Here is an 18,416-nt window from a genome sequence, read left to right as displayed (position 1 = left end):
CATGAAGCACTTAGCACATGCAGATACACGCTTCTCCTGCACTCATATTGTTAAGTGTTCGGTGATTGTTAGTCTTTATTGTTGCTATTATGTTTATAATTGCTGTGGTTAGAATGGTTTTGGACATGAGGCCAGTGAAGGTCTGAGGAAAGAGAAATAATTGTAAGTGACTAAGGGTGATGGCTGGGAACCTCAAATCCTACCACAAGGGCAACCCTATGAGTCTCAGTGGGACTTGCATAGTTAACTGGTTTGCAGATTAATCAGGAAAGTCTTCAACACAATGAACTTGGCCTAATCAATCAGCCTCATTCTTTCTTTTCCAAAGGTTAATTCACTGTAGAGCTATGGGATCTTATGCTTGGAAGGAAACTAGAAAATCAAGATCATCTAATCATTTGATGGCACAATATAATCTACACTACAACTTCAGCAAGGTGGTTGCCAAGACTCTTAGATGCCTTGAGTGATAGAGAATGCCTTACTTTGAAGGCAGATTTGGGCAGCTCTCCTTGAAATGTCTTCTGGGATTTAGTATTTGGTTTCGACTCATTTGCCTTAGTTCTTCTTCTTAAAGACAGATAGATGAACCACATTTAATCCCACTTCCAGAGGACAGTCCTTAATGTATGAAGACAACTCTCAATCCCTGGCACAGGCATCTTTTCTTCCTCAAGCTAAACATTCCTGGGTCCACCAGTCAACGATTTTTCTGTCAGACTCCTGAGCTTCTTTATCTTTTTCATAGCTCAACTCTAAACAAGTAATCTATCAGTCAGCCAGCTAATGTTTTAAAAGCTTATCATATACAACTGAAAAGAAACACTTCCAGTAATCACATTAGCACACAATGATGACGATGATGATAAATGCAATTTACCAAGTATTTTCTACATACCAAGCCATATTCTAAGGGTTTTATACTTCTTATCCCAGTTAATACTCATGACAACCCTATAAAGTAGGTATAATTATTCTTCCCATTAAATAAATAAGCAAAGTGAGGTAACGTGCCCAGCCTTCCACAGCAAATGAGAGTAGACCTGGTCATTGTAGCCAAGAACTCTAGCTTAAACGCCTGCTTTCTTAGTCATAAAATATACCATGGAATTGTCACCTCCTTTCTTTCATAGATCATTCCTCAGTTAATTCAACCACAGATCATGTAGGTACATATTTATTTTTGTATAATTTCCAACTCTCTGCTGTTCACAAAGTTGATAAGTATGCTCTCTTACCTTCCCTCAAGTCCCTAATATAAATTCTGAATAAGATAAAGCATGGTAACATCCACCTGACCATGCAGGTCAGTATAGATCCATTCATCAGGACTCACTTGTATGTTTAAATAGTTACTCCTTTACTGAACAGCTCTTATATCCAATTCCTTTTTCCCCATCTTGTTGATGAGTATATCCCAAAATGAACTGCCAAACACTTTGCTGATATTTAGCTATGCTAGATCCATAGTACTTTGTTGAATTATTAGTAATAATATTGAAGGGATGTGTGAGTTTAGTTGATGTGATATGGCTTATTTTTAGTGTTTTTAGTGAATGATTGTGGTTCTGTTGATCACTCCTTTCTATAGGCTCACACCTCTATAAACAACACACTCCAAAATCTTTCCCAGATGCCAAGGAAGCTTACAAGTCCATAGCTTGCATTATCTACACTTTTTCTATTGTTAGTCTTTAAGAACCTCCCCCATTCTCTACCATTTCTCAAAAAACACCAACTTGATTTCAAAAATTTTATGTGCAAATTCCCTTAGTATCCAGAGATATCATTCATTCAAGTCGAGAAAGTTGAATTAATGCAAAGCAATTAGGTGCCTTCTGATACTCCATCTCCTACCTTTGTATGTCTTTTCCTATGCAAAGACCTATTTTCTTGTCAGACAAGATGGGTAAAATAGAAGCAGGCAGAATGCTTTCACATCACTGAAGGCTCTAGGTTGCAAATGACAGAAACTCCAACTCATGCTGGTTTGGACAAAAGACATAATTTATTCAATCATGGCTGGAAATCCAGGGGTAGTCTCATTTGAACATTCAGGGCCTTAAAAATGTCACCAGGACCTAGTTTCTCCCATCTTTTGGCTCTGTTCTTAATCTGACTGTATTTTTGGTCTCTGCAATGGCAAGATAGCAGCCAAAAGTGTTTTATACTACCCCACGTTCTAGCCCAAAGGACGGAACACAGCCTCCCTACAACAAATAAACAAAAGTTCTGAGCTCGTCTGTCTCTGATCCAAATTGGGTGAGGTGCCCACCTATGAGCAAAATAACCGTGGCCAGGGAAATGGAAGGAAGTCCCTGAATGACTGAGTGCTCACAAGCTCGCCATACAAGCCAGGAGTGTAGTCAGTGTCACCGGATTCTTGTTTTGAGAATGAGGGAAAATCAAGAAACATTTATCAAGAAAAGGTGAAATGGATACCAAGTCTCTAAGTAAATTAAACTCACTATATCTACTTCTTCATCAACAGCCTACTAATTATAAGCAGCAAGCCATTCTTTGATATTTGTGTTCTGGCATTAACTTTCTGTTTAAAAGAAGGACCACTTTCTGTTTGTCATAGTCCTAAACATCCTTGAGGCTTTTAGCCCTGATGGGATTCCACAAGTTCACACCACTTTCTCATGGCCACCCTGACCTAAGTGCTCACACCTGGCCCAGTGGCTCAAGAATTTGTTTCTTATTCCTCTGTGACAGAGTGCCATTCTCTCTCCTGCCCATTTCAGCTCCTTCTAATCCAGAAGGTAATTTCTTTTCCAGAAGATCCAATTTACCTTCTTTACAAAAATTTCATTCCAAATATTTGACCGTTTTTTTTAATCCACAAAAATGACAGTTTCTATGGTCAACCCAGTAGGCAGCTCCAGAGACACAGTTTCTCTTCTTTCTTTTCTCCCTCTGCCACATTATTCCATTTCCCAGCCTCTGATTCCTGTTTCCACTTCTTCCTACCTTGTTGAAACTTTGTCCCTCTTGATGTCCTTTTTGTATTGGTTCTTCCGTTCTGTTGAGGCATTCCCCCTCCCCCAAGCCCACACAATGCTTTTCTGCTTACCTTCCTAAGAGTAGGAAAATCGACTCTACCTTACTAGGCAACAGTTAATAAGCAGCAACTTAGTTTACTACATTGGAAGTTCTCCACAATAGAGTGCATTCATTTTGTCAGTGAGCCCTACCCTCATTTTACAGATTGGGACATGGATGCTCCAAGGAGGTCATATTATTTCTAATTAGCATGAGAATTGGATGTGATATTCTGGTTCAAGTCAGTTGTTCTTTTTTATTAAACTACATTGGGCTCTCCTAACTTCCACGGTTTTTCAATCGCAGGAACAACAAAGAGCAATAAGTGGTTCCTTGGCCAGATCTAATTAATAGCATAAATGATATCAATAGCATTTGCGCAGTGTCTTACAGTTTATAAAGCACCTCCTCTTTTTGTATCCCATTTGCTCCTGATAAAAATGCTTAAAGTAGGTATTAGTATCTGATTAAAAAAAGAAACCGAGGCAAAGAGCAGTCAAGTGACTTTCTGTAAGTCTCACAGCTAGTAACAAGTCTAAGCAGGAGTCAAACCCTGGATTTGTGCTTCTAAAGCCAATTGTCTTTTATCTTCCATGCTGACTTTAAAACAGGGGTCCCCAACCCCTGCCTGGGCTGTGGACCGGTACTGGCCCAGGCCTATTAGCAGGAGGTTGAGCTTGGATGTAATATGCTTGAATCATCCTGAAACCCTCCTCCTCACTCCCCACCCCCATTTGTGAAAAAATTGTCTTCCATGAAACTAGCCCCTGGTGCCCAAAAGTTTGGGGACCACTGCTCTGAAACACTCACTTGAATTTTGCTCACTCTGGGGCCCCACAGTCTTCTTGAAACTAGGAAAAGGGAAGTGTTTAGGCCCAATGCCATAGCTCAATTTGCCTGATTATAAATGGAGATATTTTTCACCACCTGAGAAATCAATAAGGATACCAAAACAAAAGCTTAGGAAGCAAAGAGGCTGGGAAAATAGGAGTAAGAAAAAAAATAAAGTATGTTGAGTGAAGAAGCGAGAGAAAACCACAAAAGAAAAATCATAAAAGAAATTAAGAGATGGTATAAGAGAGAACAGAAAAAGACAGTGAGACAGGATAAAATAAAATGAGTATATTAAAAAATAAAAAAGCAAAAACAAACACATTATCCCAAAGCCCGCAGGTGCCAGCAATTCAAACAAACGTATAGCAATTAACAGAATTAACACAGCCTTAAATAGCTTGGCTCACCAGATGTGGACTCCTATCAGGGTTCTATAAAATGCAAAGTTATTACAGATTAAACCATTAATCATCTGTTCAGAGACTATCTCTGGCTGCAAAATCCCATTTGGTTTTAAATGGCTAATAATCACAAAGGGATGTGGAATGTAATGTGCACAATGATGTCCTACCCAATCCTTTTTCCTTTAAATATGTGTTCCACTCTCCCAATTCCTGTGCTTTTCCTTCCTCCCCATTAGAGATGTCATGAGAAAAGACAGGTGAGATAGACCAGTATGTTCCAGAGGCCTCAGCAGCACTTGAGCTTCTCCACAGGACAATGAAGAACCAGTGCAGAACCAACAGACCAGGGGACAAGTACCGTACTGAGAAGAAAGGAGGATGGTGTAGAAAGAACCAAATCAAATGACACAGCAGACTCCAACACAGGTGGACACTGTGATGGGCTTGAGTCAGCTCCCTGGTGCCAGTGAGACTGGTAGAGACACTATATGTGCAACTTGGTCTTGACTTGGCTTTTCTGTACTGCACCATGCTTTACTCAACTCAGTAATGCAGAAGACAGAGGAAGGAAGAACTGTATGTCCTCACACAGAGGGTCACTGGAAACTGAAATGGGAGTCAGAAGGCAGCACTTTTCTACAGAAATTTTAAGATTCAGATAGGCACTTTCCCTGCTCAGTGCTAAAGCCAATGGACCACTCCTCAACCTCCTAGGACAAAAATACACATCAGGGGAAAGGAGGAGACAGACTAATGTCAGTCTTCAATGAGTCAAAATCTGATGGGCAAGATGCCCATCCAAATGTGTCACTTAAGATCCCCCAGTGTTTCCACGTCTCTGCTTCTATCTGCTCATTAGGTTATTTTGAGAGATCATATGGTATTTGTCTTGACAGCTGTCAGAGGGGAGGGGGGGAAGGTGATAATGGTGGAAAGAAAGGGAAGGGATCAAAGAACATGTATGAATGACCCACTTACATAAAGAATGGTGAGGGGATTGTGGGAGCGGGGCATGGGCTGGGTGTAGGAGGGCAAAGATGGAAAAATTGGGACAACTGTAACACAATAACAATAATAAAAAATGCCCTAATGGCTCCCCATTACCTAGAAAATAAAGTTCAAGGGTATAGAGTAAAATAAAGCTCTCTACGACCTGGCCCCTCCTTACTTTATAGCCACATTTTTAGAATTCCATTTTGTGCCCTGAAATCAACAAACTGTGCATTTCTCACCCAAATAACATGATGTGTCCCATCTCCAGGCCTTCACTCAAGCTGCCCCCTCATCCTGAGGCACCACTCCCTCCAGTCTTCCCTGTGCACTTCTGTCCACCTTTAAGCCTCACCTTAAGCATTGGCTCCTCTACAGAGTGTTCCTGAACCCCAGGATACGTTAAGTCCCTCTGCTCAGCAGCCCCATTGCACCCGACAATGCCTATTTTGGTACATTAACTGCTTTATTGAATCATATTTGGGTGTCTGTCTTCCCCACTAACTGCGAGGTCCTCTAAGGCAGGAAACATGCCCAATTCCTCTTTATGTCTCAGCACAGCCCTCGGCCTACAGCAGGTTTTCAGTCCATTTCTGCTCATCTAAGTTCCACCAGATTTTAGAGCTCCATCAGGTTAGCCCTTTCACTTATTTATTCCAGGTATGATTACTGAGGGCATTATTTTATGCCAGGGACTCTTCTAGGTGCTGAGGAAACACCTATGAATAGATGAGGACTTTGTCCTCATGGAGCTCACATTTTAACAGTAAAGAGATTGACAGGTGGCCAGTAAACAAATGTCCAGAGGCAACAACCTAGGTAATGACTGAGGGTGGGTGGGATGGGTTAGCCCTACATCAGCAAAGATGAGAGAATTTTAGTAGGGCAAACCTTACAATAAAGCTTTATTTTTCCCCCATAAGCAGTCATTCGCTGATACAAAAAATATGGAGCTATGTATGTGTGAATACATACTCACTTATATTCATAAATTGTTTTGTGAGATGCATTATAGAATCTTTAATAATAATCACAGAAAAACACCATTATATGGTTTCACTTTTATGTACATTATTTCATTTGATCTTAAGAAGAACATAACAGAAGTCATATTACCTCCACATTGTGGGTTAGGAAGCCAAGACTCACATAGGATCGGTGGCTTAATCTAGACCATAGAACCAGTGTTAATGCTGGTATTTCCAACCAGGTTTTCTAGTCTTAAACCCAGTATTCTTTTTACCATACTATGACACCTCCCTCAAAGCCTTTTTGATCCTGTTCTTCCTAGAGGAAGTTCTAGCCCATTTCTCTTAGCCTTGCTGAGCCTTTTTATGTAATACTTTTCTCATATCGGATGGCAGGCAGGGGGAGGGGTTCCTAAAGACTCAACCATTGCCATGTCAAGATGTTTTTAGTGATCCTAAGAAACTGCCTAAGCGCATTTATTGAAAAGCTATTGTATTTATTAATTTACACACCTAGGATTTCACTTGGCAAATACAGAAAGTCATATACAAAGTTTGGTCTTTTTTCAATTCCTCTTGCTGCCTACCCTCTTCTTGCCCAAAGACGTTTCTGTACAGGGAACTAATCATCATTCGCTCACTCAACACCTTGGGGTTATGAGAGAGAGTCAGTCTCTGTATGGGGGAGTATTTGCATGAGCAGGGGAGGAAGGGGAAGAGGTCCTTCACCCAAGTAAAATACAATGGCTGGTTTGGACTGGAAAAGCAGAGTCAGGACCTGTTTTAAATTTGAATTGTACTGCATTCAGAAAAAAGCAGGTTTAAAATTCTGAGTACACAAAAACAGAGTTTATTCTTGTATTATTATTTATTAACTACTATATTATTGTTTATTATTATTAACCTACTTTGGTCAACCCCTATATTTATGGAGAGCCCACTAGGCCAAGAGCCATTCTAGAAGTTGGGAACACAACAAGAACAAAAAACAAACAGACCTGTGAAAAGGTGAAGAGGAATAAGACCTTGACTTTGTGATATCTAATTGGACACAAATCTTACTTAGACTGATACCAGGGTATGTGGAGGACCACAACAGTTTCATGACAACTTGGACACTCTTTGGTGTGGCTTTTACATGGGTATCAAGTTTAGAGGTGTGCATACAGATGAAATCACAGTGGAGCCAGAATTAAGCTTTCAAATGTGAACAAACTATAGTTCCAAAGATAAAACTGATTCTGTGCCACACACAAAGTGTAGGTGCCCCAGAACTTCAAAGTACCTTTACAATGTCCCCATTTTGAAGAAAATGACATCTAAAAGCACCTAGCTCAGCCTAAGGCAACTTAGAGCTACAAATGGCAACAGAAGACAGAAAAAAAAAGGAAGACACAGATAGGGAAAGGAAGAAGAAACTAAAGTAATTGAAGACTGTTCCAAAGGCAAGTAGTTAACATGGGTAAGTGGGAGAAAGTCCCAACGTAACTAGAAATGTTGGCTGTTTACTAAATTATCCAAGAGAAACAGCAAGAACAAAAGAATTTCCCAGCCTTGCCCACAGAAAAGTGAACTGTAATGATGAGATGGGAAGAAAGTATGTGCCAGGACCACATTACACTCAAAGGTATCTATTTAAAACACCGAGACAAATTCGAAAGCCTCCCAAGTCCCTTAGAAAGACCGGGCTATGCAATGTGTAAAGGAGAGATGGAGCAAAAGGTAATAAGGTTCTCATTGTGCCCACCATTTCCCTTCATGCTCGAGACTCTTTTTTTCCAACTTGATCTGGATTTAAATGCAGATTCATGTTGCTAGCTAAGGTATGCATATGTTTTTATTACTAATTACTGTTAATGTCACTTTTTCAGAACTGTCTTTAATTTTTAAGCTATTAACTTTGAAGCCGTCTGCTCTCTACCTAGGCAGCGAGAGAGAGGAAATTTATTTTTTATCTATTTTAGGTTCTGCATGCATAAACTTATTAGAGATACCTTCACATTTTGATAAGTCTTGCTTCAAAATGTTCAGGAACAACCTTCCTGATTGATAGATTTGGGAAATTGCTCCTTTGTTTCAAAATACATAATATAATCAGAAAAAGATTGGTCCTAGAGGCCACCCCTAGATGCTGTCCAGGAAAAACTCCTGCTCAGGACTGTTTCTCTACAAAAATGGATGATTTCTCCACCGCAATCAATGGCTCATTCATTCCTGAGCCACATACGTGGTAACAGAATGTTCCTGTCTATTTCTGAGGAGAGAGCAATTCCAACATAGTGTGATCTCACAGTGTTTAAGAGCCTTTCAGGGTTCATTAGATACTGAGTAGTTTAGGCCTTTATTCTATACAAATGGGGGTAAATCCCATGGAAATTTATTTTTGCAGACAATTCCATCAGGAATGACCAGTAGAGTCCCTGTGGTCTACAGAAGCCTAGGTCATGTCTAGCAGAGAGAGGAAAGCACTCTTTGGGCTCTTGTCTATAATTTGTCCTTCAGACCAAGAACAATACAAAGCTGTAATTGAATTTTTCCTTCCTTTGTCCTGTCTCTTCTTCCTACCCCTTCCTCTCAAGCCACACATCGTTCATGGCAGCAATGCCCAGCTCAGACATCAGTTTTTCTCCAACACTGATTCCCACCTAAAACTTACCAGTTCCTCTACTCAATTAGAGCATTTCATCTGTGGCACTGAACGCATGATGTTTTCAACTGCGACTGTCCACCTCCTGATCTCCTCTCCTTTGCTAGATTATAAAGTCCTCAAGGACAGAGACCATGGTTTGTGAAGAGACACTAAGTTTAGTTACAGCACAGAAAAGGTACCCAACGATTATCTGATAAATTCATCCATTCAATAAATACTTATTAGGTACCTATTATATACTAGTTGTGACAGGCACAACTCCTATCTGAACGTGACCCACAGTTGAGTGGTGTGAACGAACACAGGTACAAAGCCATTTTCTGTGTAAGTGAGGTTTAACAAATTTCATATAAAACATGTATCCTGAGAGGACGCTTATAACATGGCATAAGGATCTCTATCTACAAGAAGGAACACCGTTAGCTTCTCAAAAATTTCCCCAGGGAAATGGTGTAGATATCTTAGGCAATAAAGCTTAGCTTAGATTAAAAAATACGTACAGCATACTGCTCTGATGACACAGTGTTCTGAAAGAATTCTACCAAATCAAGTCTGATTCTTTTCTTGTCTCGACAATTGACCTTAGTGATTGAACTTACACTTGACTGAAGCTCGTTTGCTCCCAGACAGAGGTCCCAACACATCAGCTACAATAGTATAAATGAATAATGACAAAGCCCACTGCTTTCTCACAGCTGCTAGCTTTCAGGGGGTTAAAAAAAAAAAAAAAGGAAAAGCCAGTCTTCTGGGCCTTAATGTTACATTCTGAGAATTTTCCTTCATCTCAAATAATGAGACTCTTGGGAACACCAAGTGTGGACAAAGTAAAATAATAAATATGTTTTAGACAAGACACACAACCACAAATGGAGCCACTTTTAGCCAGAGCTCTCCATATGTACCAAATCAAAAGTACAAAACCAAACTTTAATAGTTCCTTATGATTTCAGAGTCTTTTCATATGTGTTATTTCATTTAACTTATAGAGTACAGCTACCTGAGAAATGAGATTCCCCATTAGTGAGAGAACAGTGCACTTCAGTGGTGAACCCAAGGTCATGTAACCAGCTTAAGATCTGACCATAACCTAGGACTCTACTTCAAGTCCAAACTCTTTTCTGCTACTACCTGGGTCTAATAGAATAGATTAGATGACAGAGCCAGTTATTGAAGTGCAAAATTCATTTGTTCTTAGACAAAGCACTAAATGGAGTATGTGAACTTTACCTCTTTAAGGCAGCCCATGAAGTTGTTGCTGACAGGTGAACCTGGCAAGTCAGCAGTACTGGGGCTTCCTCCCACGTAGAAGAAGTCATCCGAGCCCAGCATGGTGTAGTCCTCTTGAGTGTAGCCCGTCGTGGTCAGGATGCCATCCACAGAGATTGTCACCTGGTAAAGGGACATAGGGACAAAAAAAATCCCAACAATGACCTTATAGCCCTATTAAAATCCAGTGGCTTCCCCCACCTGTAGCTTCACTTTCATTTAAGATTTTGGTGAGGTATTCTTTCTAATTTGGTTTGATTTTGGTATGTGCAGCCAAGTTCCATTTTCTGGTCTGGCTTCCTGTGGCCCACACCTGCAGCACTCCCCTGCAGACTCCTAGCAGAGTTTGTTGGAACTGCCAAGCTGAGCAACTTGCTCTATACATTGCACTCTTTACTCAGTCAGGCTAGAAAATGGAACTGTCCTCAGACGACATCACTTGTCTCAGTTCATTGGTAAAATGATCATTTTTTGATGATTGTTAATTATGGTGGTAGTGAAAAACAGCAAAGGAGACATTTGACGATGGGTTTGTTAAGGGTTGGTCTTTGGTTGTTGATGGACTTTTTTCCTTTTTTCTTTTCTTTTTTCTTTTCTCTTTTGTTTCTTTTTGGATTCACACCACGCTGACAAACATGCATTCAGGTAGGGAAGAAGAAGGGTCTTGATTCACATGTGTCATGGATGGTACATGCTGTGGACTTCCCCAGGACACCAACCCCTGCCCTCCCTTCACTGCCATCACCACCACCAAGAAAAGAAATGAGGCAACTCTAACAAAAAGAAATGATATACATAATAACCAAAACAATAATAATAATGCCCACAGGGAAGAAGGAGCACCCATACATCCAACATCCATGAAAGGAGCAGAGGGCAGAGAGAATAGATGGGGCCTCAGAGCGTGCACTCACCATACGCTGACACACCCATGCAAAAATTATCTGGAAATAAGAGAGAAGGCAGAAGAAAAAGGAGGGAAGTGGGAGAGGGTGAGGAAAACTAAAAGAAAGAATCGGAATCCACGTCATCCTTACATGCACTGCAACAACTGAAAAACAAGATGGGATGTGGGAAAAAACACTCAAAACTAACAGGTCATCTTTCCCTTGCCTTCCACCTCCCTCACTAAAAAAAAAGAAAAGAAAAAGTCCAAACCCAACCCCCAAACATATGAAGGATGAGAGGAAAATTAAAAAGAGTGGAGACAAAAAGAGAGAGAGACAGAGAGAAGAAAGTGGACTTGAGTTGAAAATTTGGTAGGTTGTTAGTAATGAGGGGTAAAATGAAGGAACAAAATCAGATGCCAATGGGGAAATCCACAAGACAGGGACATGCCATGCAGAGTGTGGACAGAGAACACAATTGGCGGAGCTCCCTTTGGCCACGGTGGGGAGTAAGGTGAAAGAAGGGAAAAGAAGAATACAGGAAGCAGAGTACTATACTCCCCAGATCACCTGTGGTAGCAGTGGCCACACAAAAGGGGAAGAAAGCAGGGATTAAGGAACGGGGAGAATCAAAGACAGGAGGAAGAGTGAGGGAAGGGAAGACTCAGAGATTAGGAAAGTCCTCAACATAAATCCTGTGGTCCCTAGTCTGTTACTTCAAAGTTGCAAAACAGAACAAAAAACAAAACAAAACAAATTTAGCTAAATGGAGAAACTTTCCTTAAAAAATGCTTTTTGAAAAAGAAAAAAAAAAACTAACTGGAGAAAAGGAAACCATTCCAACCAAACTTGTCCAAATATCATCTGCAGGACAGGTGCATCCCCTTCCTTTTCATGTTTTTTTAAGAAAAAGAAAAAATTGGCATTTAATTCAACAAAAATTTTAAAAGAAGGAGAATCAAGTCTAAAGAGGATAAAAGAGGGGTTGGGGAGGAAAAGGGGGGGCAACACACGGCAAACCCAAAAAAAGAGACAATAAGAATGATATCTACCAGACAATGTAGTTTGTTTACCATAGCGTGTCCGATGCCTGAGTGCTTTGCGGAAAAGGGGGAAGAAAGGAAATTAAAAATTGTGAACAGAACGATTGTTAATTAAAAAAACTAAAAAACAAAGATGAGTCGTTAGGGTGTTAGTACATTAGTCGGTTAGTAAAATGACACATTGCATGAATGATCTTGTGTTAGTTTTTCAAAAAAAAGGCACCCAACACAGAAAAAGAGAGTGGGGAAGACAATGAGACCAGGACTCTATGGAAAACCTTGGCACCTAGGACACAGCCAGGAAAGGAGGTGCAGTCCACCTTGTCATTTTAACTCCCCGCTTCTTCCCAATAACGATCAGATCAGACCTCACCCAGTTAGAATGAGCATCATACTTACTTTCCAAGGGCTCTTCTGAAAGAACACCACCCCCTTTTCCTTCCCACCCTCTAGCAATACATATTCCATCTGTCCTGAAAGAAAAGACCCCCAAAGTTTATCGTTCCACATGTACATAAATAGATAGAGCAGAAACACCAATACGCTGGTTTTTCTTTGCTTGTTTGTTTACATCTGACTCTGACCACATGCACAGACAATCATTACTTTCTCCTAGAACAGAAATAACTTAAAATATTTACCAGCCACATCTAACATAGGAAGGCTACATCATGTACCTTACTCGGGGATTCCACAGATAATGTAAAGATCTGATTTTGTATGGATTTGTGCAGCAGGAGGATAACATTCTTCTTTTTATTTTGTTTTTTTTTTTTCTTTCAGTGTAGAATAACTGTGTGGTTAGAAGGCATCAAAATATTTGGAGTTTTCTCTATTACCCAATAAAGTTTTTGGTTTTTGTTTTTTGTTTTGTGCGTATGTGTTTTTGTTTTGTTTTTTTTGTTTTTTTGCTTTGCCAAAATGTGTCCTGTTGGGATCACTCTTCCCTACCTCCCCCACTTTGCCCCATTCCTCCTTAAGAATGCTTTTCAAGCTTGTAAGTATTTTAAGCAGTTTTTTATATGGCTAGCAGAGAGGACTGGCAGGTTAAAATGAGAACAGAGGCCCCACAATTAATCTCCTCCTTGCTGGTTTTGAATGCTAAATTGCCAACACACCTGATCTGGGAGGTTGGAAGGCTGGAAGGCTGGAAGACTGGTAACCCCAGTTTCGTGTTTGTGGTTTAGCAAAAGTCACATAAAGAGGTAAAGAAATTCATGTGATGGTCATGACCTTAGACTCTGGACCCCCGCCCTCCAAAAAAACAAGACCCTAACAAAAAACAAAGAAAACAAAAAAAATAATAATAATCCCATAGAAATACATTACCACCTTGGTCCCTAATCTCAGTTATGGTTTGGAACAGATAGTCCCCATTCCTTCCTTTCATGAGAACCCCCAATAAAGTGTCTAGCCACTGCCTGGACTTGGCTCAAAGGCAGAACCATGAGTAGATGACCCAGAAGGAAGAAATGGGGAAAGTTCTGCTCCATCTGGTAATGACCTCCAAGTAAGCTTTCCTCAGATGAATTTTTGCCACAGAAGCCATTCGACCTTACCAAAAAAGTAGATGAGAGGGCCAGAGGCTTGTTATCAAATATTTATGAAGTGGTTTACAGTTTAATTGAAATAGGAGCTTCCCACTCCTGCAAATGTATGCTAGGAAACACAAAAGTATGTTCTAAATGCATTTTTAATGGGTAAAATAATATTAGATGATTCAGTGTTGAAAAGATTACATTTATAAATCAACTCTGCTCCTCTGAGATTTCCCTCTTTCAATAGATTGCATTTGGATTGCAAAATTCAGTCAGGATTTCAATGAGGTCCAATCTTGGGCATACTTTCTCTAGAAGATTCATTCTCCTACTGCCAAGAAATGCCCCAATACCCCAGGGCCTCTCTGTAGCCTCATCTAGAGCTGAGAGCTCTGCTTTTCTACATCCTTGGTGACAGACACAGTTACCTTAGTGACAAAATACTCAGCCTGTAAATAGTGTGCATGTCACAGTGAGTCTAGCACCAGACCATGGATGAGCTCATAATCCTTCTGGAACATAAGGTACTTTGCATATTTAGCCACCGCACATGGCAGGGGAGGATTGTAATCACCATTTCACAAATGGGAACAGTGGTGTGGAAAGGTTCAATGGCTTGTCCAAGGGCACAGATAGGAGTTGGGTCTAGAACTTGGAAAAGAAACCCTTGGGGGCTGCTTTCCTCTGCTTGCTGATTCAATAGTACAACCAATATCGGAATTACAGTTTGGTTTACCACCTTCAGTTTAAAGGACTGAATTGGGGCCCAATTCTATTTTGGAAAAGTGTTTTCAGTGGAAATAAGCACAAACCTTTCTCCAGCTAATTAGAATAATTTCCAGACTGGCAAGGAAGTCTGGGGGCTAGGAGAGAGTTAGAGAAATAGATTGGTTGGGGAGAACCACACCCAGTTCTCCTCTCCAGTACATGAAAATTCTCCCCTCCACTGGTGAATGTCTAAAGGGTGTTACTGTGTACCTGTCAGTCAAAACTGGCAAAAGGTCATATTTCACTTGGTCTAGACTCTACAACTCAACCATATCAAGCCCTTATATGTTAGCAAATGGAAATTTGACTTGGGCTCTCTTGACAGTTGAGAAGGTCTCTTCTGAGATGATGATGATAAAAAATATCAGCAATAGGGTTCTTTGGCCTTGGAGGAAGAAAAAACAGAACAGTGATTCAAAAGTGTTCAATCCACATGTATGAGGATGACTGGGGAGTCTAAGTCTTGTGTTATTTGGCAACTTCACCACAGATAGATTAGAATCTCCCAACCAGGTGGCTTTCTTGACAAACAAGTATGGAAATGGGTGTTTCGATGATTGGGTGTTTCCCATATGTGTGAGCCTTCTCCATTTACATAGCATTATTAAGGAGTTATACTTTTATCAATCAGAAAACACATGCAAACACTTGTCAGTTCTTATGATTTCATATTTACATTTAAAAGCATTAAATCAATCATATCGCAGAAGAAAATTTGATAAGCACCACCTAGAAATTTGCATAATGTTTTCTGATTAATAAAGGATGAATATTGTCCAACTGGGTCTCACAACAAATTCTCAAGAAGAAAAACCGAGTGAAAGTAGCAACCTGGAAAAGGCAGTCTCAGCACAGATCTTGACTTTTATAGGAAACGCTTTTTTTTAACTGGAGTGGGCTAGTTAGGTATTCTTATTGCCATTATTGTTAGTTATAAAATTGAAACAACTTCACTGGGCTGAAGCTTTCTGAGCATGTGGTCACCTGACGGAGTTGCCTACTTAGAATCGGCAGGCGATGGGAGTTCTCAAGCACGGACAGAACCAGGAAAGGCTGCTCCAAAGTTGACATTTTTATTTGGGTCCTTCCACTTTCCAGGCCTCCCAATCAACTGAAGAGTCTTGGAGGTAGAGACATGGGCAATAAAGTAGGAACACCGCACCAAGGAACAAAGAAACAGAGGAATTCAGAAAGATTCCAGCTAATTCATTCTGAGGTTAGAGGTTAACATAACAACTGAAAAAATAAAATTGGGTGAGGGGCTGTAAATGAAAAGGAGGAAGAGAAAAAGGAAGACTTGTTCTAGAGGGAATTAAAATCATGGCATCATGGCAATGGCTAACTTAATTAAAAAGAAAAACATATTCAAAGAATGAGGAAAACCTATTAAGCTGCAAAAACAAAACACTGTCTCTAATTGAATTTAACAATAACACGACAAGATTCAAATGTGTAATTAATAAAAATGATTAAAAGGAATGCAGGAAAAAGGAATGAAAGTACTTATAACTTTTATTATCTATACAACTGAGTTTTTTCTTAAATAACAAGCACAAATGGAGAATTGAAGTACAGAGAGAAGCACATTTTAATAATTTTCCTCGTGCAATTGCAAAGACTGGGAGAAAGTTAGACTTCGACAAATCCAAACCCATATCTATACCCCTCTCCACCTCATCCATCACCTGCTTCACGAACTTCCTCCTTGACTACCTAAGATGAGCCCCTAAGCGCTCTCTCCCTTCAGCATTACCTGCCGGAGGTTGCGTGTCACTTTGACATCGTGCCAGGCGTTGTCATTGAATTTTCCATTCACTGGCTCCACAATGGCCTCAAAGGCCCCGGACCCCAGGTTAATGACCAAGGAGACCGCGCCATCCTTCAGAGCCAGGTTGACATAGTCAGCCGACTTGCCCGTGTGCAGGATGAGCCCGTTCCGCTGCCAGGTCTTAAAGGAGAGAGTGATTTCATCACTGCTGCTCTGGATTGGGTTCTGAGACAGGTCGTAGCACAGGTACTCTGAGCCTCGGAAAGTGGCCACATTCTCCTCTCGAGCTGCAGGAGAAAAGGGAGGCAAGCAGTCAATCAACACTTGTCTGGCATGAGTCAGGTTGATCTCTGCAAATACCAAGGAGAACACGCCCCCAGGGCACTGCCCCACCACTGGGCTGACACCAACTCTACACTCCCTCCAACTCTTCCCACAAGACTCATATCTAAGCACCAGGAAAACCAGCAGAGAAGGAAACTGCAAAGAAGCTCTATGTCCATAGAAGGGTAGAAGACCAACATAATGGCGTAGGAGAGCTGGCTGTCTTTCCTTCAGATTTTCTCAGAAACAAATCTAAAGGGAAATTTCAGGCAAAATGGTAAAATAAGGTCTACCTTGTTTTTGCTTCAGTGATGGCCTTTAAATGCTTGTGGAAGAGCTGGTTTAGAAGGGATAATTATGTGTTCTGACAAAGAGTTTTAGCTCTAGGTAACATTTATTGATGAAAAACTAAAAATCGATTGCCCCAAAATATTTGGCTCTGATTGGGATCTGTCAGTAACCCAGCTAACTTTGGGCTCCACGGTGAGCTCTAAGCCCAGCCGGACATGACTGGGTTAGCAAATAGGAGGTCGCGCCTGACAAGGTGACCAAGCAGATGAGGGAAATGAACAGAATGAAATTTGGTAATATGCTTTGACAAGACAGTATCACCTCCCTTAGACACAAAGGGACCTCTGCTCTGGGGGTCTCTTGCTTTAGGTGGCCCTGGTCAGACCATCTCTCCCCACAAGAGTAGGAGTCCACAAGGCCAAGGTGGCATTCCACTGGAGCCATACTCTCTTTCAAGACCATATTCCAGACACCAGGACCGTGAAACCCCCTAACCAAAGAGCCCCAAGTCTGTTTCCAGGGCTTGTGCAGGCCTCTCCCCTGGATCTATTTTCTGGAAAAAAAAATCATGCTGTCAATATGCATACCTCACAGTCTGAGGATTAGCAATAGGTGACTTTTTGCAAGGATTTGGACAGAACTTGGCCTCATGGGCTGGAGCATCCACGTGCATTTACACCAGACCCCTTTGTGAGAAAGAATGGATCCAAATGTGGGAAGAGGAGGGGACAGGACACAGGCTGAGGACCCAAGGGGCTGGCTGTCTCTGTGCTAGCATTTCCCAAAGCAGAACTCTAAGGAATCTGAAAATTCTAAATGCGAACCTGGCTTATAGGTAGTTTCAAAGGTATATTTTTCAGGATAAGAGGATGGAATATATTTTATTTAATCATTTGTTGCTTTGATGTATAATTTTGACACACTGCATGTGGACTTCCATTTGTCCTGCGGCCCGGCAGCCTCACGTAGAGCAGCTGACTTCCCATCCAGGTTGGTCAAAAAGCTACCTAAAGCACCTCATTAATAAAAGGAAATGTGCAACAATGCAAGGTTAGATGTTCAGTTTCCCTGTAAGGAGCAGGGACTATAAAATAAGGCTAAAAGAATTCTATTTTCCCTTCTAGAATGATGCTTCAGCCTTACCAACCAAAGCCAACTCCACCTCAACTCAGACCCTTATCAACCCTCACAGCCTGTGGTCAGTCACTTAAGTAAAATGAAATAAATATTTTCTCATCATGAGGTAAGATTTATAAAGGAGTCACTTTTGTAATGTGGAGAGATGACCACCCACTACATACTATTAAACTAATCAAACATCATGACATCATTAAAACATGAACCCCAACTTCATACTCTAGAGAGTTAAAGGACTGATGAAGTTTGACTGTATGTTTTTGATGGCCGCAGTGACATGTGACTACCTGCATACTTATTGTTTGCATACTTATGTTTGCAAACAATAGACAATGCATGGTATAAGCAAAAGGGGTCTGTCCACTCGTAAGTGACCACAGTGTCTCTTATGTATATACCATACGGAGCAAGTACTACTCAGCACGTAACCTGTGCCTCATGCATTTTACCAAAATAGCGCCCAAAATTCATAGAGTAGAAATTCAGCACTATCTGTATGTTTG

At 40.8% G+C, this 18,416-nt stretch overlaps 1 protein-coding gene across 1 annotated transcript in view; it reads right to left on the bottom strand.

The window, feature by feature from the left end:
- NRXN3 (neurexin 3) overlaps positions 1 to 18,416 on the bottom strand; it is a 1,484,332-nt gene that overhangs the window by 1,037,223 nt on the left and 428,693 nt on the right. The window contains 3 exon segments of the mRNA XM_045201758.2: positions 10,119 to 10,280; positions 12,118 to 12,141; positions 16,147 to 16,448. Of these exon segments, the coding sequence (XP_045057693.2) occupies positions 10,119 to 10,280; positions 12,118 to 12,141; positions 16,147 to 16,448 (488 nt within the window).

Source organism: Desmodus rotundus, chromosome 7 (genome assembly GCF_022682495.2).
Source record: "Desmodus rotundus isolate HL8 chromosome 7, HLdesRot8A.1, whole genome shotgun sequence".
Lineage (NCBI taxonomy): Eukaryota > Metazoa > Chordata > Mammalia > Chiroptera > Phyllostomidae > Desmodus > Desmodus rotundus.
This window is presented reverse-complemented; position numbering and strand designations above follow the sequence as displayed.